The 27,083-nt window shown below is 49.8% G+C and overlaps 1 protein-coding gene across 5 annotated transcripts in view; it reads right to left on the reverse strand.

Moving 5' to 3' along the window:
• Positions 1 to 27,083, reverse strand: part of SMOC2 (SPARC related modular calcium binding 2) — a 155,441-nt gene that overhangs the window by 41,881 nt on the left and 86,477 nt on the right. For all 5 annotated transcript variants that reach the window (XM_033403971.2, XM_033403970.2, XM_004278851.3 and 2 more), the window contains 2 exons: positions 8,758 to 8,944; positions 1,953 to 2,035 (listed from right to left, as the gene is read on the reverse strand). In XM_033403971.2, the coding sequence (XP_033259862.1) occupies positions 1,953 to 2,035; positions 8,758 to 8,944 (270 nt within the window). The remainder of the gene's footprint in view (positions 1 to 1,952; positions 2,036 to 8,757; positions 8,945 to 27,083) is intronic.

A 27,083-nucleotide genomic window follows, 5' to 3' on the forward strand; every position in this document is an offset into this window, starting at 1 on the left:
CTGAGTCCCAGCCCAGGGTTCCACGTACTGGATTCCACCATGAACACACATTCCTTCCTAGCCAAGCACACCCACCAAGAGGAGATGGGATGGGCTGTGTTCTGTCTGTCGTAGCATCTCTAACTAGTGACGAGCAGAGCCTGACCGCACATTCATTGATGACATTCATGTTATATGTGCAAAAACCACATGCAGCTCCATTTAGAAGTAATGCAGTTTTGGATTATCAAAAAAAAAAAATTGAGGGAACAGTGGTTGACTTCGCCTTCCAATGCAGGGGGTGCAGGTTCGACCCCTGGTCGGGGAGCTAAGATCCCACCTGCCTCGTGGCCAAAAACCCAAAACAGAAAACAGAAGCAATAGTGGAACAAATTCAGTAAAGACTTTAAAATGGTCCACATCAAAAACATCTTTAAAAAAAAATCGAGAGTCTTGGAACCTCAGAGACAAAGAACAGAGCCTGAAGTTCCTGCGGCACGGCTAAGACTAGCTAAAAGGAGCAAACATTCACTGGGGTCTTGCCATGGACCAAGCATATGCTAAATTCATTCTTCCCTGTTAAGAAAACTATTGTCCACCGGTGTTAAAACCTGACTGCAGAGGCAAGAGATTGTACCAGACAAGGGAGGGAGAGAGCGCCCTTCTGACTGGAGGACACCACTCGGGGAGCTCCAGGATCCAGAAAGCAGCCTGATTCATGGACATAAACCCCACTGACCACGCACACAGAGAGACATCGTGCGATGATCACAACAACGTCAGAGATTCCTCCACCTGCATCGAAAGGAAGGTGCGGAGAGGGGAAACAGCGGAAGACCCACGACAAATGTCTCAGAACAAGCATGGGGCGGCAGAGTGGTTTTGGCAGCATGGCTGTGCTCTGCTCCCCCCGCCCCCAGACCAGGTCCTGCCTTCTCCGCTTCCTCTGTGTCCAGTGCCTTCGTTCCAGGTATGGCTGGGGGGATACGGAGGTGGACGGGTGACCCTCTAGTCTTCTCTACCTCTGCTCACAGCAGAGAAACATCTTCACCTTTCGGACTGTAAAACCCTCTTTATCATTGACAGTACAAATCATGCAAGGACCACAGAATTTTTCTAAACAGGAAATTATCCAGACTCTGTGTAAGACCAAGATCCACCACTCGCGCTAGAAGAAAGACGTTAGAGAATGGTTTTCATGGTCTCTGAGGCTGTGGCTACGTGGACACAATCTGGAGGCATTTAAAAGAAAGAAAGAGGATGGAAATGCAGCCAAATAGCCACCAGCTCTGCCGCGTCCCACCAATGCCGCTGAGACTGCCACGATGCGGAAGTCACGTCCCTACCCTGCGATCTCATCAGATAACCGCAAGCTTTGCCGCCTCCCGCCAATGCCGCTGAAACCGCCACGATGAAGGAGTCACGTCCCTACCCTGCGATCTCATCAGATAACCGCAAGCTTTGCCGCATCCCACCAAGGCCGCTGAAACCGCCACGATGCGGGAGTCACGTCCCTACCCTGCGATCTCATCAGATAACCGCAAGCTTTGCCACATCCCACCGATGCCGCTGAAACCGCCACGATGCGGGAGTCATGTCCCTACCCTGCGATCTCATCAGATAACTGCAACCCGGCGGGGGTCGGCCGGCGCGGGGCTCACGCCACACGACCAAGTTCAACCTCACATAAATTCCTGGAAGACGCTGGGTCCAGGCGGGGCTTGAGGTTTAACTGTTGGAATCATCATTTTTGGTGTATCACAAACACTTACGGGCTTTCTGATGAAAGAGAACAGCCATGAAACATTTCTGGGAATGTATTTTCAATAATCGTAAGGTTAAACTCACTGCCTCTGTTACTTTGAAATCATTCTTCGCAACTAAATTCGCTTGAGATCCTTCCTCATCCTGAATCTGCAAGAAGACTCGAAGCGGCCGCTGGCGCATCCGACCGAACCCGCCGTTCCACTCACCCTGCAGCTGGCGGCCTCTGTACAAATCCCTTGTTTTGGTCGGATGAGCCCTGGCCGTGTTGTCACATTTCGGCTGCTCGTACCTAGGAGGAGGGGAAGGGAAGAGAGAAGAGCCAGTTAGAGACATCGTGATGGGCGCTGCCTTCCACACCCGAGTGTCCACACCGCAGGCTTCCTCGGTCCCCGGGACACACGGGGCATCTCTCCCTCACGTTACGGTGCTCGGGATGTGGGACCTTTGGTGACCTTTGTGGCAATTTAGTACGTTCTTCACAGTCAGTAGGAAGCAGCAGGACGCACAGGGCTCTGTCCCTCCATCCAGTTTCTGAAACACAACCTGTAGAGTGGCTGCCGAACGCCCCTGCCTAGGACGGGATCTTGATACGGTTCAGCGTGGGGGGAGGGGCTGAGGAGGGGAAATGCAAGCACAAGCAGTACGTGAGGGCAGGGTCACAGCCCCCGGGAAAGAGTGCAAAGTCTCAGAGAGGACCTCAGAATTCTTGACTGCTACATTACTCAAAGACCAACGAATTCAAAATCTAACTCCCGAAGCTACAAAAGGTTGTCTCAGGGTTCAAAGAATAAAGAGTATGTTCTGAGGGGCTTCCCTGGTGGCGCAGTGGTTGAGAGTCTGCCTGCCGATGCAGGGGACACGCGTTCGTGCCCTGGTCCGGGAAGATCCCACGTGCCGTGGAGCGGCTGGGCCCGTGAGCCATGGCCGCTGAGCCTGTGCGTCCGGAGCCTGCGCTCCGCAACGGGAGAGGCCACAACAGTGAGAGGCCCGTGTACCGCAAAAAAATAAAATAAAATAAAATAAAATAAAGAGTATGTTCTGGGCCCGCGGAGTCAACAGGAACGGGGTGGCCCTTGGTATCTGAGCAGGCGGGGCCGGGCGCCTGCGGCTACTTCACTTCGGGGATACCAGTATTGACAGCAATTCTGGATGGATCTGCCGGCTGGGCTCCAGATCCAGGCCCAGGTGGACAGCTTGCCCAGCGGAGCCTCCTTCAAGGCTCTTTATAAAGCCTCTTGGGCGGGATACGTGGAGAGACGCCCAGCACCTGCCCCTCTGGTGGGAGACACAGGGAGATGCACATCCCCTGGGGGGAAGCGCCCAGTCTTATGGGGACGTCGGCAATTCAGTAGCAGGCCTGGCAGCTGTGAGAACCTGCCCTTAGGGCTCTTAATGCAGTCTCAGGGGTCAGGAAGGATTCTTGGAAAATGGGAACGACAGTCAAGAGCCGGTCGGGGGCGGGCGCAGGAGGGACGGTCAGGCCCGGGGGCTGCTGATTCCCAGGGTATGAACGACGTCCCCTTGAGGCCTCACCCTCTCTCGCTGCCCGTTTCCTTTTCACTCTCTCAGAAAGAGATACGAGATCATGTTTACTTCATAGGGATCGTTTCTGATTCTTATTTTTCATTATTTCGTGCTTTCCCACGCGAGAAAATAAAAGAATGAAATTTCTCGCTGAAGGGATCCTTTCTCAGCATCCCTCCCTGGCGCCCGGGGAGTCGGGGCCGGTCTTGGAGGGTCGGGTCCAGCGCGGTTGAAACACTGCCAGGGCACCACGAGCTCCTCCAGCCACTCACATCCTGAATAGCCTCTTTGATACCAGAAAACGTAACACCCCACTCACACAAACTTAATATGCCTTTTTGAAATGTTGTTTTTGAAATTAAAGAGTCCCTGACACACTCCGGCTAACAGTTAAGCTATCACATTTTCGCCAAAAGCCATTAACTCATATCCTTTTGAAATGCAGTGGGGTTCAGTGCAGATGGCATTGGAACCACGGTCACAGGAATGAACGGGGGTGAAGGGACCTCTTACCCACCTGGTGTCTCCTCTCCCACCTGGGACTGAGACAGGTAGGTAAGGAGCCAGAAATTCCCTAGGGGAACATTCGGGAGAGAAGCCAGGTAACGGAGAGACGGCTAAGAGCTCGTTGCTACTCACGCTTGTTAAATCTGGGGAAACGGAGCACATGCTCAGGACTGAAAACTCCTCGTTTCAGACTCTAGATCAGCGTCCATGGGGCTGGGGAGGTTGGAAATGGTACCCACGCTACAGCTGACACCTTCACAGCCAGCAGCCCGGGAAATGTGAGCTGTGAAAGAACAAGCGAAGTCCCAGCTCCTAAGCAAGCAGGTACAACTAGGGATGGGGCTCCCGGGGAGGCCGGACGGCCCAGCCACCCCTGGGATGCTTGATCTGTGAGAACGTCAGCCACCGGCTGTTCTGTCACGGTAAGAAGTTGGACCGTTAGTATGAGCTCTGTGTACAGCCTGTCAAAGGCGTGGAGTCAACGCCGGTACCCCCACGTGGTGATAAGACACCACAAAACTGCCAACGCCATCCTGAATCTGCGAAGCCGCCTGGAAATTAACCTTACTGCGTGATCATCCCGGTTTTGCTCCATATCTGGGCTGTAGATGTCTCAAGAATCCCAGCACTGACGTTGATACAAAAATGTACGTTTAAATGGCAACATTCTGCTCCTTGTAAGGAATACTGTGACTTGCGGAAATGACAATCTCGAGAAACAGAATCAGTGCCTTTGAAGATAAAGCCATTTAAATTGTGCTGACATCTGTCAGCATCCTTTCCAATAGTGTTTATTTTAACTTATTTGTATAAGATAAAAAAGCACATCTCTTAATCGTCTGGTTGCCCATCAGATACCAGGCTCTCTGCCAGGGAGAAATTCGATTTCATGCTCACACGGCCAGCAAGCCGCGTGGGCTCCACAGGCTGGGAACGGGATCCTCGTGCCAGGTCAGAGCAGCCTGCAGCCTGGTGGCAGGTGGACAAACCCTCATTGGCCAACAAGAAAGTGAAAGAGAAATCCCTCCGTTCTGGGCGCTAATGAAGTAGCTGGCGGTCAGCCTGATCCACGCTTAACCCGATAGCTCACGCCAGCTCTCCCCTCTATGAATTAGCGACCAGGCTGGAACCTGCCCCCCTCCTCCCAGGTCCTGTCCCACCACGCGTGGCCTGGGCTCCGGCCTGCAGGGGCTCTGAATACCTTGGCTAAGATGTCAGTTTTGACTCAAAAAGGCAGGGAGACCAGCAGATGCATCAGCACGCGGTCCAGCTCATGTTTCTACCTGACGACCAGCCCACCTAGAAATTCTGCCCCGTAGCTGCTGCCTCTGTGCGTTGTCTTTGGCACAAGCCTGTATCGAAACGTGTGCTTTGTAATTACCTTTCCTGATGACACAGGAAAGGAGGATTAGCTTCTAATGAGGATGCATTTTATATTTATGTCATCTCACTGTTCTTGGATTTTTAAATTATGCTTCCCCATCAGAAAATATAGAGAAGGATTGTGGGGGGGGACTTGAACTGTCTACCCAAATATAAATCAAAACTATAAAGCATCTCCCTGGAACGGCTTATTTCAGAAAAATCGCAAGAAAATAGCATTTATGCACCAGAAAGTATGTAAACAAAAAGCAGAAGACTTTCTGTGACGTTGCTACTCAATCACAGCAGAAGCGGGGGTAAGTGAGGGCTGGTGACGCCGGCCCGCATCTCATAAGATATGCCTTAAACTTGACGATTTTGGCTGATTTCCCAGTATCCACGTAGAAATCTGTTTAAACCAATTCCATTTTTCTTGCCAGTGATGGGTTTAGCTGTAGTCATATGATCCAATTATGGCCAATAATCCATGACTTAAGTCAGCTAGGGGACTTTTAGAAAGGTTGTTTGGTTCCTAAGAAAGACAGAGATGGGCTGTGTGTCCTCTGAGCATGTGGTGCCTGAATGAGATGCCTGGATCCCTGAAGCCATCTTGTGACCATGAGGGGAGTCTGTCCAAGGGCAAAGGCAACACATGAGGATGTCAGAGGAAAGACTTGGGAGACCCTATGTCCTCAGTGACATCACCAAGTCACAGCATCCATTGAAAGGAACTCCTTCCATCTCTGCACCCCTTCCTTAGATTACATAGTCCCTCCCTGTTTATGCCTATTTGTCAGGTTTACCACTAACAGAAGTGAAGAGTTTCCTAATCGATACATCCTCCCTTTTGACCAAAACGTAACTAGATTCTAGCTCTGGGACCTACGCTGTCGGGGGCCACATTCCCCCCTCCGTCTGGACTGCCCCCTGCAGACATCATCGGCTTGCTCCCCAGATCCTTCTGGACCTGCATCCGACCTCAGCATTTTGGGAGCCCCCGGCCATCCAGCTGAAGCTGCCCCTCCGTTCCCTATTTCCTGTGTGTCGTCCTCCAGTGCAGCTGTCACAAGCCGGCGTATGACCTCACGTTCAGCTTTTCTGCTTCTGCGGTTTGCTCTGTGTCCCTCTCCCCCCACGGAACATAAGCTCCATGGAGGCACAGGGCTCTGTCCGCTTTGTTCCCGGAATCCCCCAGCCCCTAGAGCGGCACCTGCAACATTGAGGGATTTCAAACGTTTAGTGAATAAAAAGGGAACCTCTGGGTGGCAGGGAGGGGAGTGTTTCTCGGAGCTTTAAGAGATCGTATCCCTTCTGTGTAAACTCTGCCACACGTAGAACCTGCTCCGTGTGGCCTCGGGGGCCCAGGGGGTGGCCCCGTCCATGCCTGGGTGCTGAATGACGGGGCCCAGGGCCCTCCCTGACGGGAGGTAGCCTGGTCGGAGGGTGACATTCTGGCCAGTTAGAGCGAGGGGAGGCCCACCGAGGGTCTATGGGGAAGGCCTTTCTTGCTGTCAGAAAAGCCATATTATGTCGTCACGGCCGTGTGGTGCTTCTAGAAGCCAGGACAGGAATCAGGCCAGAGCATGCTTGTGTGCTGAAGATGCAGAGCAGGGAGAACAATAACGGCTCATGAAAAGCACGTCCATTAACCGCGGAAATAATCGGAGTCTCTGTCCCCGAGAGCACTGGGTGCGGCCACGTTTAAGACTGGTGGGCCGTAAGGACAGCTCAGCCTCGATGGACGGAGCCCTGAGGAAAACGTGAGGGTTCTGACACCCCCCTCGCTACTAGCCTCAGTTCTGATGGTGTCGGGGTCATGACAGTCAGCATCGGAGAGGATGAACAGAGGAATGAACGAATGAGAGAAAAGTACAGCTCGAGTCTGAGGGTCTCCTCCCCTGGGTCTAATTTAAGTCTGTTTCTTGAAACTCAAAGAAGACGGAGTCCCTCCCTCCTATACAAAAAATAGGGAAAATGAGAACTTGGTACTCTGTTCCAAAAAAGTCTGGACAGAATGAAATCAGGACGGACAGGAGGGAGGAGGGCTTCTTGTGTTTCTCGTCTGACTGTAAGATAAAAATGTTTATAGGTTCTACAGGGACAACGTGATAAAGCGGATCTCAGCATCTGAGCCAGTCTGCGGAGCCTGGCTCTGACAGCGTGAGGACTTTTGCTGGCCGGAGCTATGAGATCGTTCTGAGCGCCCCTGCAGCTGGGCCTGGGGTCCACAAGCCTGAGTTTGAAGTAATGGAAATGTCATTTCCCAAGAAAGGTTTCTTAGAAAAGATCACTCCCTACATACAGATGCATTCAGGAATGAGCAAAGCAATTTCTCACACAAAACCCTGGGAAGATTTATGTTCTCTTTATGTTTGAAACAATCTCCTACGACCACCCACAGAGGGAACCTCAGTCTCTGGCCTGGACACCCCGTCGAGGTCCAGGGCGGCCGGGGCCTGGGGTTCCCATCCCCAAGGAGCCTGGTCTCCCAAATGAGCCAGATGGGGTGTGGCTGGACTTTCTCATGAGGAAAAGTCAGCTGGTTACCTGTCCTTCCAGCTCCCAGAAGCTACATGGGTGCATTTCCCCTTCTACACGCACCATGGTCACCCTTGAGAAATTGGGGAAAGTATCTTAGGAGGCATCAAGGTGCTCATGCCTCAGTGCTGCAGAGGGAACCAGGGCTTAAACTGGATCACACGTGAGAGGTAATAGTGTCCTTTACCTGTAAACTACTTTTATACCAATCTCTGAAAAACCAAAGGTCAATTCATATGACCAAGAGTCGCAAAAACATCCTTTCACTTGTTCACACTATTTCCAGGAACAAATATCAGGTCTTCTCCCAGTGCTATTATAAAATGACTTGCTTTGGGCTTCCCTGGTGGCGCAGTGGTTGAGAGTCCGCCTGCCGATGCAGGGGACACGGGTTCGTGCCCCGGTCCGGGAGGTTCCCACATGCCGCGGAGCGGCTGGGCCCGTGAGCCATGGCCGCTGAGCCTGTGCGTCCGGAGCCTGTGCTCCGCAACGGGAGAGGCCACAGCAGTGAGAGGCCCATGTACGCAAAAAAAAAAAAAAAAAAAAAAAAAAAAAAGACTTTCTTTGCTCGGACTCGCACAAAACATGAATGAATGGGTTGGTTTGTATTTCAGACCCTGAGTAACTACTGTTGCCCCTGACCTCAGTACTCTCTTTCTTTTTCAGTGGCAATTTCGGGAGACAGGTATCTCTGGACTACAGAGAGTTGTCCTGGGCAATCGGTTCCTGTGAAATGCGAGGTTCCCTTTGCCAACACCGGGGACAAAAGAAGCTGAGGTGATAGATGATACATTCTAGGTGCCCACCCCAGCCTGGATACCAGAGCCATTTTTCAAACTTCCAGCCTGCGTGAATACAGATAGGAGCAAAATTGCCTAAAAAGTCTGTCTTCAACACCCTCGTGCCATCGCTGGCATCGCCAGCTCCTGGTGACGTCAGGGAGATGGGCTCCTGCCGGCACCGGCGTTAACTCCGCACTGAGAAGTGGGGTGAGGTCCGGGGCACGGGCATTGCATCTGCAGCGGGTGGGAACCATGGGGGCTCTGCATTCCGGGGTCTCCCGGCCCCACGGAGACTTACCTGGTGGATGTGCCCGGGATGGGGCGGCCGGTGTCCACCAGGACGCACCAGCAGTAGCCCGTGGAGGGGTGGCACTGCACCGGCTTGTAGAGGCCGCCGTGGGCGCACTCGGGGATGACCACGTTGTCGTTCTTGGGCTGTCTGGCCTCCTCCAGGGCTGACTGCTGCTCCTGGTCACACGAGGACACTGCAGCGAGAAAGAGACACGCGTGAGGTCGCGGCGGGTCACCCGGGGAGCCTACAGGGGATGAGACTGAACAGGAAACGGAGGGGCCGGCGAGGAGGGTCAGGGCGGGCGGTCAGCGTCCACAGGTGGATCTGACGCCCCGTGGATGCCCGGAGGCCACAGGTGGGACCCAGGCCCCAGGGACAGCCACGGTCCTCTGCTCTGGGTCCCCGTCAGGGGCCCGGGCCAGCAGGCACGTGGTCCAGTCCCAGCGAGTCCTGGCGGCCCCTCCCGCTGCAGCCGCGATGTGCTGACACCACTACCCACACCCCCCAGGAGGGTCCTGGAAGAGCAGCCCCCCACTCGCCCCGAGGGCTGACTGAGGCTGAGTCTGGAAATCCCAGCTGCAGTATTTCCGAAACAGCCTGCGTTTCTGGAAATTAGTCAAGAAGAAGACGAGGGGCTTTTTTTTTTAAAGCTGTGTCCAGGGCTTAGCGCTGAAACTCATCCACACGAAAACTAAGCGATCACTTAAAAAACTTCCAGGGCCGGGTATTTCCATGTATAAAGCCTTATGTCTTTTTATGTTAATAAATTCAGTTTCTTTTTTGCATTTGGACATGAGCTTACTTAGATCCACCTTCTGCCCCAAAGAGACCGAGAATGCCTTAGAACCATATAAACGAGTCCACGCTACTCAGCGATCCTCAGATGGTAATGAATTTGAGTCAAATGAAGGTGAAGACCACTTTATCCCTCACTAGAGATTCACAAGAGCTTCAAAATATAATCCAGAAAACATTGGGCACAGAATATTCCAAATGTTCCTGTTCTGCATCCTTCCAGCCCAAATACATGGCATTAAAAATTCACAGCAGCGAACTAAACCTCCTCCTCACCCGTGTTAAAGAATTCCAGGGGCTTCCCTGGTGGCGCAGTGGTTGGGAGTCCGCCTGCCGATGCAGGGGACGCAGGTTTGTGCCCCGGTCCGCGAAGATCCCACATGCCACGGAGCGGCTGGGCCCGTGAGCCATGGCCGCTGAGCCTGCACGTCCGGAGCCTGTGCTCCGCAACAGGAGAGGCCACAACAGTGGGAGGCCCGCGTACAGCAAAAAAAAAAAAAAGAATTCCAAATGTGGGCGCTTGTTTCCAGTTTCCGCCCTTGGAGTGGGGTTTCTCTGGCTTGGCCTCTGCACCGAATCAGAGCCAGCGCGAACAAACAGCCCACCGCAAGACCTCTCACCCTCGGACAGGGCTGTCTCAGAACAGGCTCTCCCTCACCTGAGCTGTCTTTTGGGATCTAAAGATTCTTTTGTTTTCATATTTCCCCGTAAAAGGGAAAAGAAAACAGACAACATATTGGACGAATATATTTTAAATAAAATCTTTAGAGCAATTTCCTGCTTAGAAAGTAATTTTCCACAAATTACGTTTTAGCCTGCTTTGAAACGAACTAACTACAGTTTACAGGGAGGTTATAACTGTAGATGTGACACCGCACAGGTGGGGAACCCCCGAAAGCTGGGAAGGGGTGTGCTTCTGTGTCAGTGCCGCTGTGGCTGGCGATGGGGGTATGGTACTTAGGAGTTAGGCACCTGACGCAGGTGACAACGCAGGTGACCAGACTGAAGGAGGCTCCCCATGCAGTGTGTCACAGAAACCGTGTTTCATAAGGGTTAGCTCTCATTTTCATTATTTTTCCAGCACTGAAAAAATGCCTGAAAATAATTTTTTTTAAATGGCTGGCACCCCAATAAAGAGGTTAAAAACAAATAAATTTAAAAAAGAAAAAATAATGCCTGGCATATCACAGGCACTCAATAAATCTGTTTTGAGATAACTCACAGTCCTGGCATTAACAGTTACAAAACCACCTAGATTTTCTTTCCCTAGTAATTCCATTTGCAATCTGAGGATAGTCACATGTACATTTAATGCTGTGATGAGTTCATCTACTGACTGTATTATCAGATGCTGCTATCGTGTGAGCATAGCATCCCTGCACACGTCCTGGAAGAACACAAAGGGACGGGGCGCCTGGGATTCTCCCCTCACTCCGACTCAGAAGACACTCACAGTGCTTCCTCCTTGGCTGACCTCAGCCTCCTGAAAATGGACGAGGAGGGTGGAAGCTGTAATGCTGTGTGTCCAGACTGACGTCTTATAGGATAATCTCGAAGCCCAGGTTGGTTCAAATCTCACAGTCATTCTACATTGTTTAATGAACACGAGAGAAGAAGGAAGAAATGGCCCTTGAGCCACGCCATGCGGTTCTGCTCCTAACAGTGAGGACCCTGGTCCCTGCTACAGAGACAGCCCTGCACCCTCAGCTTCCGCCCCCTTTAGGAAGGAATGTGGTCTGTGAGCATGTGGACCAGGTCCCGAGCCCACTCCGGGACCCTGAGCTGTCTGAGCTGCCCTCTGCTCTCCGAGGCATCCGTGCAATTCCATTAAATTCCCTGTGGCTTTCATTTCCAGAAGTGGATCTTTTTTGGGGGGGTCGGGGCCGTCTGCAAGTTAAGAATTTTAAATAGCAAAGTCATGATTCTAAATCAGCCCAACCTCCGGATCGGGCACTTGGTTTCCACCAGTAGTCACACTGTACTGACTGGTGCACTCAACAAACACTGCACCAGGCACTGCTCTGGGCGCCAACAGGGTACCCGGGTACGGGCTTTCTAATACACGGTTCATCTCTAATACACACAAAAAGTGGATGGCACTGCATTTCTTATAAAAGCACCACCCAAGTTTTTACAAATTTCATACTGATCGTTTCCTTTAAGTTCTGTACTTTTCTGAGCACTCTAGATTTTGCTCAGCAAATAGGCAGATACATAAATCAAACCGACCCCCTGTGTTACAGGGTTAATTTAACGAGGATTTCGCTCCAACTGTGACTAGGAAACTGGCTTGGAATCAAAATGACAATGACTCACGTTTCTTTCTGAAGTGACCGATTCGTTACTTTAGATCATGGGGGCAACCTAAGGAGGACGGAGGCTGGGCTACACGGCTTCAGAGGCAACTGGTTCCTGTCTTTTGAAACCCTCAAAGTAGCTGGTCCGTCCCTCACTGGAGTTCCACATGCAGGCGGCTCAGCTGATGGCGGGACCTGCTCCAGGAAGCTCTCCTGGAGACACATTGCTTACTTTCCTGTGCACTTGGCCCTTTTTCAGAAGCTTTACTAGTGAACAGAATTTATGGTGTGATTATCTGGGCACAAAATGCTTTCCATGCTCTATCCAAGAACATACTGATCTATAGAAATAGTTCTGGAAAATTCCTGAAATGGCCCTTTTGAGGATTGTACATCATATTTGAAGGCTCACCATAAGCAAGGTAGTATTGATTAAGTCAACCACCTCTTAAAATTTGCTGAGAATGTTGTAAAATATGGCAGACATCGTTGCCAAGTCAGAAGAGATTCCGTGTTTGTTTATATAAACATCCTGGCTGAAGTTAGAGCCGTTCACTTATGCAATTTTATTTGGTAAACCTGGCTCCGTGTGGGGAATTCAGTTTCTCTTACGGGAGAAATGCAATTACATTTTACATTTTAGGGCCATATGGAAGGAAGTGGATCTTCTTTAAACAAATTCATGATGGTCCAAGGGAACAGAGGCTAAGGGGCTGTCCCATCTGTCTAACAGTCACCCTCCTGAGACAGCTGAGCTCTGCCCCATCCCGCTGGGGCCAAAACGAGATGGCTGAGGGGAAAAGCTCCTGGAGCGGGATTATCTCCAGCAAAGACGCCCCTGCTCTGTGCAGGATGTTAATCGCGCCTGGAAAAGGAGATGAACGGCCAACAAGTCGCATTTCATCGCACTGGAAACTCACCCCATCACTGAGACACACGGGAACGGGACTCCAAAAAGACAAGTCCCAACCACGTTTTAGAAAAATGTCAGTGAGATCTCATCACATGGTGGGAAAGAGCACAGAAAAAGGGACTCTTGAGAGAAAGTAAAAATGGAGAGGGCCAAACAACGATGGTGGAAATAGGCCAGAGGGAAGGAGGGACGGTTGGAAGGCGCTTGTGAAGTTCTGGTCAGGACTGGCTGAGGACCAGGTGAAAGTGTGTGTGCCAGTGGAGACGCCTGCAGCTGGCTGGTGGGTCAGCGTCGCAAAGGGTACCAAAGCTGGAGTTTTACAGTAACTATCTCATGAAAAGTTAGGTTTGAAACCATTCCAAAAGGATGTCCTCCAATGGATAAATATGAAGTTTGGGATTCTGGAAATAATTCAGCATGAAAATAAAATAACTAATGCTCACAAAATTCAAATTACACCGCCCACTTTCATAGGTCAGATGAAAATATTTACGTTTTCTTTCCTATTCAGACGAGATCAGGCACGTGCAGGGTGGTACGACCGACCATGACTTCTTTCCTATTCAGAAGGGCTTTAACTACATAATTTTCTCTTATACTGAATGTTGGGGAGTTAATGTGTGAAAGAAGAAGAATTGAAAGAGAAAAAATGAACAGAAGGAATTTTAATGTGAGGGCGTCCAAAGGAAGGTGAGCTGTGTCGAAAGAAGCCACTGAATTTGTCCAAGAAAAACCACCCAAAGACAGTCCCCACTTGAGGAATACGTTGCGGGCAAAGGAAACGTTGAGAGATGATTTAGAATTGATGATTGGGTTGACTAATTGGGTTGAATAAAGCCTGAAGCATTTTTATAGGCAGCAATCACAAATCGTGTCCATTCTAAAAACATGGTCTGCAGACTTGGCCGCATCTCAGAAGGATGCCCATGGCAGCTGTCAGTTTTGTGGTCAGCTCTCCTTCTGAAGGGCTTCCCATGAATACTGGGGGTTTACGGCAGACACAGAAAACCCTACCCACAAAATGAAAAATCTGGTAACCTGGATGCTATTAATACATTTTAGAACTTACACTCACCGAAAGACACTATTGAGAAAGTGAAAAGGCGAGCCCCAGACGGGGAGAAAATGTTCGTAACACACACACCTGACAAAGATTCAGGTTATGTCAATAACCCCTACGAATCAATAAAAAGGACAAATAATCTAATTTAAATTGGGCAAAGATTTGAACAGACAGTTCAAAATGAAAGGTATGTGACTCCACAATAAGCAGTGAGAAAACCGCCGGGCGTCCCCAGTCCCCAGGGAAATGCAAAGCAAACCCACAGGAGGTGCCTCCGTGGGCCTGCGGAAGGGGCCCTGAGGACCCACACCAGAGGCCCCCGAGGCTGGCGACGATGTGGTGCAGTGCGGACCCTCCTGCGTTCCTCACACAAGTGTGACGTCTACACCAGGTGTTTACCCAAGAGTAATTAGAACACACATCCACAGAGCGATGGGTGCAGAATGCACACAGCAGCTTTGCTCATCACAGCCCCCAAACGGAAACAACTAAAAGAGCCATTTACTGGAAAACGCCCAGATCGCGGTATACGCATACAATGTACGATTGTGCATATAAACTAGAGAATAAATGGGAAACAAATAAGACCAACAAGAGTGAATCTACAAACTGTTATAATGAGTGAAAAAGGCAGAAACCAGGACTTATATGATGCCATCATTCCAGTTATACAAAACTCTAGCCCAGGTAAAAGGATCGTCGAGTGATGGAAACCTAAGCGGAGGTGGCCTCCGAGCACCCTGGCCCGGGAGAGCCTGAGAGCATCGGCGGTGGTGAAGACTTCCTGTCCTGGGGGACACACACGCTGCAGCCCACCTCACTGTGCACACGTTCCTGATAGACAATCGACACCTAAATGACGCGTAAAAAGTTCTCTTAATAAAAATAAAATAGGGATCCTAAGATATGAGAAAATAGTGACCACAGTTTAATGGGCAATGTATTTATTTTCCTTTTTGATATATCTGAAGATGGACAGTATCTCGGATTCAGTGATGAACCAAATACACGTGCGAGTCCATCGCTGGCTCCCAGGAACAGTACTTAATAAATGCTTAGTCTTTCCTTTCTTTTTGTCCAACAGGATGTGGTGTTCCATTACCCACTAAACAAACACAGCAAGCTTGACGTTACACCAGTATGGCCAGCCTTGTTCATAAGAAGGCTCTTGGTAAATGAGGACATTGGGATTGACATATACACACCACTACATATAAGACAGATAACCAATGAGGACCTACTGTAGAGCACAGAGAACTCTACTCGATGTTCTGTAATCACCTATATGGGAAAAGAATCTGAACTGGAAGGGATAGATGTATATGTATAACTGATTCACTCTGTAGTGCGCTGGAAACTAACACAACATTGTAAATCGACTGGACTCCAACGATGATAATAATAGTAATAATAAGAAGGCTCTCGGGCCTCTAAGTACTGACTTAATTGGGTGAGGACAGTTTTTGCTATGAGAACGTGCAGAACCTGCTCAGGTCCCATGTCCAGTGGGCATGAGTCTGCTCTGCAGGAACATCTAAGCTACGGGCAGTTTTCACATCCAGCGGAATCTGCTGCAGAAATGACCAGGTGAGTCCATCTGTCCCCCTGCTCTCTTCCCAGCTTTCTGGGTGCAGTCCCTGTGTTCTGCCTCAGTGTCCTCTGCTGGCCAGGATCCTGTTGCTCTGGCCACCCTGCTGCACTGCCAGGACCTGCGTGGACTAGTTTGTTTATCTTCGAAGGCCTTGGCCAAGTCCAGTTGCCACGGCAGCCACCAGCTGGACGGCTCGGAAACGCATCGTTTCTCCATCCAACACTCACGGCCATCCGGACGGCGCTCTGCTGGGCCCTCAATCCCCACCCCCTCAGCTTCTCTCACTCGGGATGATTATGTACTGATTTCCAGGAATAAGTGATGACACGTTGGCCCAATCCGTCTTCTCTCCCCATCACAAGGGGTTTTGCGGCTCCCCCAGACACTGGCAGGGTGTCTCCCCTGTCCTGTGACATTGGGCTCAGACGTGGGAACTACATTGCTCGTGGGGTGTCTGCAGGCTGGGGCTGGACACCTGTATGCGTGTGGGCCACTCTCCTGCCCTTAGGTGTTGCCAGGAGCAGGGCATCATCCAGTCTCCTCACTCACATCCTCCTCACTCCTCACTCACTCAGAGGAGAGATGTATGGGACAGACCCAGACCCACATGCAGCCTGGAGCCTCCCAGCAGAGCCCAGCCATGATTAGCAGATGCATGAGAAATGAACACTTGTCGCTGATCACAGCTAACATCCTGGGGCTATTTGTTATGAAGCAGTAGCTGTCAGGTACAATAGGCATTCTGGTGTCAGCTTCAGAGGGCAAAAATCAGCATCTTCTATTTTCTTTGCATTTCCTTATAGTATTTTCAGAATTCTCTCAAAAACTACACCTAGTTAAACCACCAAATATCTTGCTTCTCCTGGCATTTTGCCACTTGCCCTTATCAGTACGCGGCCCCTGCCTTTCACATGCATAAGGTCAATGGCACATTCACATGTGCTCAGCAAATACGGTGGATGCGGGGCTGGCCTTCCCACAAGGAAGCAGGGTTTCAGAGGGAGGGTCCACGGCAAGCGGTGGGCTGCCGGGCAGCAGGAGCCAGAGTGGGGGCTCTGGAGCAGGTAAAGCAATTTCCACAAGCAGCGGAAAGCCCTGTAAGGAGGAGTGCCAGGATCATATTTGTGCTTTAAAACCCTGCTGGCAAAGCTTGCCGACAAAAGACCAGTTCAAGGCTGTCTTTAGTCCCTACAAGGGATAACGAGGGCTTAATCCGAGGCTACCAGACACACATGACAGAAAATAACAAATCCTGGAACGTTAGTAAACGCAGATTGAAATGCACAGGTAACTCGGCACAAAGCAATGACGAGGTACCAAATTACAGGTGGGACCACCATCCCCCTGTGGACCAAGGATGCCGTCACCTCCAGAGGCCCTCACACGGACATGCATACTAACCTCGTCAGGACACTGAATCAACAGGAAGACTCGCACCTTCGCTCTACTTGTCTTAAAATGTATATGACTGCTGTTGGGGCTCATAAAGTGGACATTATTTTTTTTAATACAGATACCTAACTGCTGTGTGTGATTATACATTGCTTAGCCGGTGGATACTAAAAGCTTAACTGCTACATAGAATGGAAGTCTGTGAAGTATTCTGAGGTTTACAAAGGACTTCACATATAAAAATATAAAATAATAAACAACCTGTCCAGTAGGATTCACTTATAAAACGCATATGAGGGACTTTCCCGGTGGTCCAGTGGTTGAGACTTCACCTTCCAATGCAGGGGGTGCAGGTTCAATCCTTGGTCAGGGAGCTGGGATCCCGCATGCCGTACAGCCAAAAGGCCAAAGCACGGAACGGGGGCAGTGTTGTAATGAATTCAATAAAGACTTTAAAAATGGTCCACATCAAAAAACTCTTTGAAAAGAAAAAGAAAGCATAGGAGTTTTACACACAGCAGAGATCGGAGAGTGATACTCGATAACATTTAGTGGGTTCTTATGACTACCTGCTTTTCAGGTATTAATTTGCTTGATCGCACCATAATGGAAAAGAATGTATAAAAAAAATATGTATAACTGAATCACTTTGCTCTAATTCTGTGAGGTGGGATTATTGTTATCATTTTGCAAGTTCCGTGATTGAATCAGAGAAGGTAAAGACAGAGTGTCAGAGACAGGGTTTAAACTGAGCCATCCTGGCCTCGAAGTCCTGGTCTGAGGCCAGGCTCGCTCTCTTAGAATCGATTACTTAATTTTTACATATGTTGTCTTCATCAGTCATGGAATTGTCTGTGGTTTTCTTTTTAATTGCACAACACAGATGATCAAAGAAGGGGAAAAAAAGAGAGTTGTCCCTTTAGAATTTGATTTTCTAGAAATGGCAGAGTGGGTGGGGGGAGACCTTGAAACTTACAGTTTTGATGGAATATAATTACTCACATGTCCACTTTCAGTAAAATATCAAACTGGGATTCATGGCGCTAAGGCTTTGCGCATAAGTGACACATGTTTACGATCAACTGTATAATTTAATTCCAAAGGAAGAGTTTTAAGATTAGCTTTTAAATCCAGGATTGTTGCCATAACATTTACAGGCATGGTGGGCAGGGAACCCAGCTATATGCATATTCTCCTTTAATCCTGGTAATAACAGACCGAGGTATACGTATTACCATGTGTATTTTACCAGTGAGGAAACACGGGCTCTGAAAAGTTTTGTATCTCACTCAGGATGGCAGAGTCAGGCGAAGCTGGGTGAGAATTCACACTCACACCAAGGCAAACACACCACATCCCACACACGGCACCCCTGCCCCCCTGCCCTTGGAAGCCACATACCCATCCTGTCTAGAAACATCCCCAAAATGGTATAAACAGGTAACACGGGAAGCCCACAGTCAAACGTATATTTCCAAAAAAATAAAGATCTGGATGTAATTCACAGATACAGTTTCTTTGGAAAGAAAAGAGTGACCCCGGGTGTCCATTCTAATTGCTTTCTTCCCATGTTTATTCCTGTAGCAACAGACCTAAGTAACCGTTTCCAGCCTGAACCCGAGTCCCAGACAGGGGAGAGAAGCGACCCAGCGCCGTGAGCCCCAGCGAGGACCACCCACCCCAGAAGGACCTCAGAGCCCCTGACAGAGAATGGCCCAAACCACACCCGCTTCCATCCTAACCTCTCTCTGCATCTTCTAGATTGTTTTATCAGTGACAGTCTCACCGACATCACTCTTGAAAACCTGAATCCGGGTCCCTTTCATTCCGCTCTTTCCTCCGCATGGACCCTAATTCTCCAGGGTGCTCCCTGGACCCCTGACTTGGCCCCACCCTCACCGCATTGGCCTCAGCGAGTCTCACCAAGGCCTCCACCGCGGGAGCCTCTCCTGCCGCTGCTCAAGGACCCCGAGACCTGGGTCAGTCCTAGCACAGCACCCCTCTCTCTCCAGGACAACAGACAGCTGCCACGTCCTTTTCTCACTCACAGAGCTGTGGGCAGTCGGCGAGGGGTCAACACGTCATTGCACCGAAAATGTGCCCTAGAAATGTTACCTGTTTTCCCCTTTAAGTTCTGTAGAGTCAGGAGACATGACAAAAGGAAGGTAAGAAAAGCAGGATGATTTTATATTTGGATGCCTTACAAAAGAAATCAGAATATTTCCCATTGTCCAGAAGGTCTCACGTTAAGACCAGTGGTTTAAGCTAACGCAGCTGATTGCAACCTATTTTAAAAAGCACTGTGTCCACTCAGGCTAGTATCCAGAGGCAGCCACATTTCTCCAAACTCGTTCTCTTTGCAAGCGGACAAACAAAAGAGGGCTTTACAAAACCGAGATGAGAAAGAGAAAACACAAAGCAACATTCTGACCCAAGCGACACTGCCTCTGGTGCACTGCCCACCGTGGTGTCCTGGACACACCGTGGCCCGGGAAGGATGCCAACCCAGGCTCCAGTACTCACTCACCGAGTGTTCTGGGGGTCTCTCCATCTACAGGGTGAGGAGAACGGGGCTCATCTGCATCGCCCCTGGGAGTGCTGGATTCAGCAAGGTGCACACAGTCCTGGCACACAGTGCCCGCCCTCCGAGCGTGGCATCCCTTTCTCCCCGGGGGGGCGGGATTGATAAGTAAGGGCCCAGACGACTAGCGCAGCAGAGATGCCTGCTCAGAGGAGGTGACCCTGCAAACAAGCATCTTACTTCAGGATGGGAGGCCCTGTACTGGAAGATCTTTAACCCTCATAACCGGGAAGAAATGACAGGCCAACTCTTGCGAGTCAGGGTGGAAAATTAAGTGACTTTCCTAAGGCCTCACAACAGTTATGGTAGAAGCAGGACACAAGCCAGGTCTCCAACCCTGAGTCGATGCTCCGGAGCCCCAAACAGAGAAAAGCCTGATGCAGTGGGTCAGCCGTGACCACGGCGGGTCTCCCGGGGGCAACATCCCAGCCCTGGCTCAGCTCCCAGGACACGCAGGAACCAACCCATCACGGGAGGCACCGTGCCGTCACAGCCTCACCTTTGTCCAGCCTTCGGTCAACGCCCCACCTGAAGGCGCCCGTACCTGACCCAGGTCTGAGGGGAAGCAAGACGCTCCTGGAAAGGAACAGGGCTCCAGGCACCACTGCTGGGATGGCTGCCGGACAGCGACGCCCTCACCTCCATCAGCCACTGGGGATCTTAGCGAGGCCGGTCCCGCGGGTAAGTGTTTCCCCCGGGACTGCCCACAGCGAGGAATTCTGATATTCTCCAGGTCCTCTCCATCTAATCACTGGACCCGAAATACCCATCCCAAAGGAAACCAGAACCATCAGCCATGATCGGGGTGGGAGGGAAAGAGAGAAGGTCATGAGTCCAAGTTCCGGCAAACCCTGGAACTGGGAGCACAGAGACCTCGCGCACGATAAGTGCCCCGACCGAACCTCGGCCTTAAGACTTTTCTTTGATGAAATGTGGGCAGATTTCAATGGGCAAACAGCCATTTGAAACCCACGAGTGTCTCCAAGGACAGAGCGGCGTGAGTTCACCTTCTTGGGGGGGGGTCTTTCTTCTAAGGAAACCTTCAGAAAGGATGCTTCATGCCCCACACAGAGTGAACTTCCACACTTGCTTTTGGAGAAGAATCTGCATCACCTGGAGGTCGACGTCTGGGGCTGGGCAGCAAAGTGTTCCGATTAGGGATGTAAGTCCTCGTGCTATCTGCATCCAAGATGGGTCTCGGGCTGGAGAGGCCTGACCACAAAACTTCTGTCCCCCCCTCTGCAGTGACACTTGCCCATCGGTCCACCAGCAAGGGGTTCACGCTGTTGTCGAATCTCCACGGCGCCTCGTTTGTCCCTTTATTTCTCAGCCGTCCTGGATGGCTCTAGACCTGGGGCTTCCCTCTTTGCTCTGAGGCGCCTGTCTCGTCGGCACTCGGACGGGTGGTCCTCAGAGCACGGCCCCAGGACCCCTTCCCAGGAGGCCCACGAGGTCAGAACTATTTCTGTAAATACTGAGGTGCCCTTTGTCTTCTCAGGCTCACAAGGGACTCATGATGACACCTAAGGGAGCGTGTATTAAAAAGTTCCCAGTTTTGATACTAAGCATAAATACTGATGAATATAAACCATGTTTAAAAAGCCCTTTGGGGGCCTCAGCAAGTTCTAGGAGCATAAAGGGAGTCTTAGACCAGAGGGTTTGCGAGCTGCCGACGTAGACCATAAACTTGACTTATTTGAGACTAAGAACCTTGCGCTATACCTTCATTTTCTAAGGGAGCACGTGGTAGGCCCTCCTGACGGCAACAGACCCACGTAAGCCCAGTCTCCACGTCTCCTCCGTCTGCACACGGCTCTGCCCGTCGGACAGCTGAGGAAAGAAACGTCAGGAAGACAACACCCCGACCCCAAGCAGGCCGGCCGGGGAGGAGCCCGGTCTAGGGCCTGGAGGACCGGCTGCCTCGGCTGTGTGGCCAACAGATGTGGACAGCCCGACTTAGCGCTGGGCAGCTGTGAGAGCCTTGAAATCCGGGAAATCTCATGCTCAGGGAGGATCTGACCTCACAGATGAGTGACGCAAAGAAGAAAGGCCGTCCACCCCCAGGGGTGGGGACACCCGGAGGGGGCATCTGAGGAGCCGCTGAACTGGCAGAGCTGAGCGTCCTCGAAGGAGAACCAGGCAGGGGGGCTGGTCCCAGGCCCGGGGCAGTTTCCTGCAGCTGCCGTGATGGTTTCACACTGTTTGGGGGAGTTTAGTTTCAGATGTTTGCAGCTGGCTCAAACGGTTCTGTTTGCGTTTTCTTTCCTCAGTCAAGCCAGACCCTTGGCGTACCGCGCCTCCTTCAAGAAGACGCCCACACCTGTGCGGGACTTTCCATCTTCCGCCAAGACACAAAGAGCAAAGGGAAGCTTCCCTCTGTCTCTGAGCGCCTCGTCCCGGCTGCTGGCGGGATCCCCACGCCCTGGTCAGGAGGCTCTGTGCCCACCGCCGTGCAGTGAAGGACGAAGTGTACGTCTCCCAGCAGGACGCGAATAGGATGCTGGACGGAACTCTAAGGAGGGCAGGTCTTACTGAAGTGTGTCGTGCCCATTTCATAATCTGGGTGTTAAGTCCCACGATAACCGTATTTAAATGTGCAGCCGTGAGAAGCAGTAGCTGAGTGGAGAGCGGTCCCCGTGACGACGGGCCCTGGGTTCCGGACGGTTCCGGACGGTTCCGGACACCACGCTGCCCGGAGCTTCGCCTCATCCCGCTGGTGGCCCTGATGGCCAAACATTCCCCAGAAGCCCTTCCTTTTTCAAGGGAGGAAATCTGAAGACACGTTTTGGCAGAAGTGTTCAAACAGAGCAGGTCACCAGCCAAGCCCCAGCCAACAGCGCGCCTGGTACCACGTTACCTACTAAGGCCACGTTTGGGCCCAGTGTACGCAGAGGGCCTCCTGCCATCCCACAGGCTGAGAGCCTGCAGTACCTGCAAGAGAAGAGCCCTCCGGCTGTCGGGACCAAGTGGGGGACAGAGTGTGACCTCCACAGAGGTCAGCAAGGCCAGACCCAGGTCGGCAGTGAAGAGAAAAGCCGCTCTGTCACATGGCACACACGCCGGACGCCTGACCTCAGCCCAGATGGCTGCCCGCAAGATTGAAGCAGAAAACAGGTGCTCCAGATGCCAGCTGACTCCCCAGGGAAAGGTGTGCTCCCCTGCCCCCACCCCACCCCACGCAGGCCCCGCTCCAAGCCACCCTTTCCTGGACCTCCTCCATCCTGCGAGGCCCCGGGCTCCCAGGTTCATGGTGACCTCCGGCCTGTGACACAGGGTCCAGGCTCAGGGCACCTCGTCTTCACACCGCAAGGCCCCACGGACCGGCTCGTCTTCCCTCCCTGCCACACCTTCTGTGTCACTGGGGCCTGGACACCCCATGTAACCAACCTTCATCCCCCCACCGACGCCAGCACAGACACTCCCAGCACCAGGCAACCCCCAGCATCCTCCACCCGCTTCCTGCCCTCCTTCTGCTGTTCTGAGGGCCAGGCACAAAGCCCGCCCACAAAGTGGGGTGTTCAGCCACAGAAGCCGTGTCCCTGGAGGAGAGGGCCGTGGGGACACCGGCAGAAACCGTGTCCCTGGAGGAGAGGGCCGTGGGGACACCGGCTAGAGGCTGGCTCGGCTGTCTTTCCCAGGCACTTGGACAAGAGGAAGGGATGAAAAGTGAAAGGAAGAAAAAGTTTCATAAAATATGCTGCCAAAAATAAATAAAGCAGAAATAAATGCAACGAAGGATTAGAGATGTTCCCACCAATAATACCTGTCTTACACTTTCCATCCACAGAAGAGCATTTAAAATACACTTCTTAGTAATTAAAATTATGTTATCTTGAATTCTTCCCAATACCCAAGTTTTCTTTTCAAATATCTCCCAAGTCCCAGGGAGCCTTTCTCCCAGGCTCGTGAACGCTCCGAGTGTCTTGTCGGAAACAGATGTTATTTCAAGCTCTCGTCTCCCAGAACGTCTTTCAGCACCGCTGTTCAAAGGGGCAGCAATAGGGCCCACGGGCGGCCTCGAGCACAGGGAGAGATGCTTCCTTCTGGCTGAGACTGAGGGTGAAGGTCCACGGCAAAGACCTGGGTCACGGAGACGGGGAAGCAGCCCCCGAGTGAGACCAGCTCTGACAGCTGTCAAGGCTCCCCTGGGTGTTCCCAGAAAGACTTGGCCGAGAACCTGCGTCTTTTCCGTATCTTCCTGTACAACATCTAAACTCTCATTTCTTTGCTTTTAGACCTTATTTCTGGTCTCTATTAATTCTATTCCCAGTCATCGCCCCATCCACAGCCAATTACTGAACATTTTTAAGTCTTAACACTGTTTCAGAGCCATAAATAGACCCACACAAATATAATTAACTGATCTTTGACAAAGGAGCAAAGACATTTCAGTGGTATAAGGATAATCTTCTCAACAAATGGTGCTGGAGCAAGAGGACGTCCAAGTGCCAAAAAACGAATCTAGACACAGACCTCACACCCTTCACAAAAATTAACTCATAATGGATTATAGGCCTAAATGGCGAATGCAAACTATAAAACTTCTAGAAGGTAGTACAGGAGAAAATCTAGGTGAACTTGGGTTTAGTGATGACTTTCTAGATACAACACCGAAGGCAATGATCCATGAAAAAATAATTGATAAGTTGGACTTTACCAAAATAGAAAACTTATATTCTGCAAAAGACACTGTTAATAGAATGAAAAGATAAGCCCCTGACAGGAAGAGGATATCTGCAAAACACATGTCTGCAAAAGACTTACAAAAATACACAAAGAGCAGTTAAAATTCCAAAATAAGAAAACAATGCAAGGGAAAAATAGAAGACCTTCACCAAAGGAGACTCACAGATGTCAAGTAAGTACGTGAAAAGATACTCAGTATAATATGTCACTAGGGGACTTCAAATAAAAGCAATAATGAGCTACCACTACACACCCATTAGCGTGGATAAAATCCAAAAAAAACCACCCAAAAACGGACAACACCAAATGCTGGTGAGGATGTAGAGCAACAGGAACTCTCACACGTTGCTGACGGGGGTGCAGACAGCATGGCCACCCTGGAAAACAGTGTGGCAAGTTTGTTACAAACCTCAACATGCCCTCACCATATGATCCAGCAATCACACTCCTTGGTATTTACCCAAGTGAGTTCCCTATGTTCGCGGGAACTCGGTGCTTTCTGTAAACCTGAAAGCACTGTAAAAATAAAGTATGTTAAACATAAAATAATTAAAATACTGTTCCACATCTGAAAAGATGTGAGTGTGAAATTCTAGCAACAGAAGCTGACTCCCCCACAGTCTTTGAGCGGCTTCTCACTTATGCCCACAGGACTGGTCCCCGACACAATCAAGACCCCCAGTCATTCTGGGTCCTCACTACCATCTTATTGGCTCAAAACTCTAATCTCCACCTTATGTCACATCTAAAATGTTACAAGTCACATAGGAAATTCACAGGCATTCAGTACTGACTTAATCATCTATTAGACGTCCACTGTGGCCTTACAAATTATAAAAAGGCACAACAAGGAAATAGCAGGCAGTAATTTTTAAACAGAGGCAAGACATGAAACAAGGAGAAATATCCTCAATAATTTATTAACATCTGCTTCAACCCGTAAGTCCTCTTCTTCCTAGGCAGTTTGGTCATAACATGTTGTTATTTCAAAAGTTAAAGCAATGGCTTTAGATAAAACAGTCCAGTGATCATGAGAACACATAATGATTGGAAAACACTTACAATGTTTTTTAAAAACTCTTCAGTTAATGAAAACTCTCCTCCCAAGAAGAATTTTAGAGGAAGTTTTCTTTCTTTTCCTCTCTTTTAGTTTTAAAAACTGACTTCTAAAATGAAGGAAGTACCCATCTTTCTCTCGATCCAGAATCACACCAAAACAGAAAAACAAAGTATTTCCAAGTGTCCAACGAAAGAAAGCATGCCTTTCAGCTGAGGCTAATGTTGGACAATGTGTTTCTCAAGTTAAGTTCCAAAAGTCATGAGCAATAGAAACAGGGGGTTAGAGGGAGTGCTTCTTGGCATTCCTAGTCAAGGGAGCAGCTGTAGATAAAGACGCTGGACCACCCCCCTCGGCCGGTGTGCTGTCCAGGCTTCTCTACACATCTTCCCAGCTACTCATCTAATAGGTGTGCGTCCTCCAGCACAACCGAATGTGCCACACACTGTGATCTGCAAAATCTGCTCTATGAAGTCCACAGGTGTACAAAGTAAGGCAGATCATCCATTACAAGAGGCTATAAAGCCTCACAGATCGTCCATTACAAGAGTCTATAAAGCCTCACACGTTGCACTTATAATATCCATTACGGCATGAAGATCATGTATTTCTTAAAAACCTCTACAGCTGTGTGAATACTCGGGGTGGCCTCAGAGGGCACAGAGAATATTGGAAACAAACATCCCTGCCGGCAGGAGTGGCAGACACTGAGGTGGCCTCATAAAATACAGGACACTTTTTCTTAGTTAATGTAAAGCTGTACTCGGCTGGTTTTCAAAAAAATAGTAAAAAAGCATCACAATGAAGAATACCCTTTTATGCAAATCAAAACTACAATGAGACATCACCTCACACTAGTCAGAATGGCCATCGTTAAAAAATCTGCAAATAACAAATGCCGGAGAGGCTGTGGAGAAAAGGGAGCCCCTCCTACACTGTTGGTAGCAATGTAAATTGGTGCAGTCACTGTGGAGAACAGTATGCAGGTTCCTTAGAAAACTAAAAATAGAATTGCCATATGACCCAGCAATCCCACTCCTAGGCATATATCTAGAGAAAACCATAATTCAAAAAGATGAATGCACCTCTATGTTCATAGCAGCACTATTTGGGGACTTCCCGGTGGTCCAGTGGTTAAGACTCTGCGCTTCCATCACAGGGGGCATGGGTTTGATCCCACATCAGGGAATTAAGATCCCACGGAAAAAAAAAAAGTCATAGCAGTGCTATTCACAATAGCCAAGACATGGAAACAGCCTAAATGTCTATCAACAGATGAATGGATAAAGAAGATGTGGTACATATATACAATGGAATATTACTCAGCCATAAAAAGAGTGCAATCATGCCATTTGCAGCAACATGGATGGACCTAGAGATGATGATACTGAAGTAAGTCAGACAGAGAAATATAAATACCATATGATATCACTTATATGTGGACTCTAAAACACAACACAAATGAACTTATCTATGAAACAGACTCACAGACATAGAGAACAAACTTGTGGTTGCCAAGTTGGGGGGGGGGACAGGTGGGGGAGGGATGGATTGGGAGTTTGGGATTAGCAGATGCAAACTATTACATATAGGATGGGTAAACAGCAAGGTCCTACTGTACAGCACAGGGAACTATATTCAGTCTCCTGGGATAAACCATAAGGGCAAAGAATATATATATATATGTATAATGTGTATAATCATATAATATATATGTGTATAATATGTATCTATATATGTCTAATCACTTTGCTGTATAGCAGAAATTAAACACAACATTGTAAATCAACTCGGCCTCAATAAAAATGTTCAAACAGAAGAATGTCCACTTGATATAAGATATTTGTGGCCATTGAAGCCATACTGAGTTTGGAGGAAATTCTCAATTTTGTCTTCAGCCAACATTTGATACACTGGAATAAATTTCAATCTAGTGAAACATGGAAACTTTTATCAA

The sequence above is a fragment of the Orcinus orca genome, chromosome 12, assembly GCF_937001465.1.
Source record: "Orcinus orca chromosome 12, mOrcOrc1.1, whole genome shotgun sequence".
NCBI lineage: Eukaryota > Metazoa > Chordata > Mammalia > Artiodactyla > Delphinidae > Orcinus > Orcinus orca.